The following is a 1,303-nucleotide window of genomic DNA, read 5'->3' on the forward strand; positions in this document are numbered from 1 at the left end:
ACCTGTCACAAAGACACGCGCGCCAAACTCCTCCGCGAGATATACAGCTGGGCTGAGGGACAGGACGGGCGATGCATCTTCTGGCTGCGCGGCCTAGCGGGCACGGGCAAGTCGACAATCGCGCGGACCGTCGCGCGCCGCTACTACGACCAGCAGCGTCTTGCGGCCAGTTTCTTCTTCTCGCGCGGCGGCGGCGATATTGGCCACGCAGGCAAATTTGTCACGAGCATTGCGGTGCAGCTTGCACAAAATGTGCCAGAAGCGCATGTACATATCTGCACGGCTATGATAGAGCGCGGCAATGTTGCCAGCCAGACTTTGCGCGACCAGTGGCGACACCTCGTTCTCCGTCCGCTGTCGAAGCTGCGCGAGCCAGGGCCATACGTTGTGGTTGTCGATGCGCTCGACGAGTGCGACAATGAAAACGATGTCCAGATCCTCATACAGCTGCTGTCTGAGGCTCGGTCCCTAGACAGGGTCCGACTGCGAGTGTTTCTGACCAGCCGGCCAGAAGTGCCAATCCGTCACCAGTTCGGGCAGATGGCAGATGCGGACCACAAGGACTTTGTGCTGCACGACATATCGCCGTTGACAGTCGATCAGGACATAAAGTCGTTTATTACGGATGAGCTTCACTCACTCGGGCGAAAATTTTGTCTCCCCGCTGGCTGGCCAGGTGCGGAGGTGATTCTGCAGCTAGTGCAAAGCGCAAGCCGCCTGTTTATCTGGGCAGCAACCGCTTGTCGCTTCATCTGCGCAGGGAGGCAATTTGCAGCTAAAAGACTAGATACGATCCTGCGCAATGACAGCAATACTGCTGTGGCCCCAGAGAAGCATCTTGATCAGATCTATGTTACCGTGCTCCAGAACTCGGTGTCTGCAGACTACACAGAGGAAGAGAAGGAAGAGCAGTATAGAATGCTGAGGTACGTTCTCGGGAGTCTGGTGGTACTGCTGTCTACGCTATCCGTGCAGTCCTTAAGCAAGCTGCTCCAGTCTACAGATGAAGAGGTGGGACAGACACTATGGGACTTACACGCCATCATCAGCATCCCACAAGATCCCACCCAGCCGCTTCGTCTGCACCATCCATCGTTCCGCGACTTCCTCCTTAGCAAGAAGAGATGCAACGACGAGAACTTCTGGGTGGACGAGAGTAGCATACACGAGAAGCTAGCATCTCACTGCCTCCAGCTCATGTCTACGCCAGACAACCTTCGGCAAGACTTGTGCAGTCTGTCTGACCCTGGAGTGCTCAGGAGCGAGATAGACGAGAGGAAGATCACGACCAGCCTGCCTTCTG

At 56.3% G+C, this 1,303-nt stretch overlaps 1 protein-coding gene across 1 annotated transcript; it reads left to right on the forward strand.

Moving 5' to 3' along the window:
- On the forward strand, positions 1 to 1,303 carry BU24DRAFT_229465 (uncharacterized protein; the record flags this gene model as incomplete). Its single annotated transcript, XM_033522155.1, has 1 exon — positions 1 to 1,303. A coding segment is annotated over one exon (1,303 nt), but the record flags the coding sequence as incomplete, so codon positions are not given.

Source organism: Aaosphaeria arxii (assembly GCF_010015735.1).
Source record: "Aaosphaeria arxii CBS 175.79 unplaced genomic scaffold BU24scaffold_52, whole genome shotgun sequence".
Classification (NCBI taxonomy): Eukaryota; Fungi; Ascomycota; class Dothideomycetes; order Pleosporales; genus Aaosphaeria; species Aaosphaeria arxii.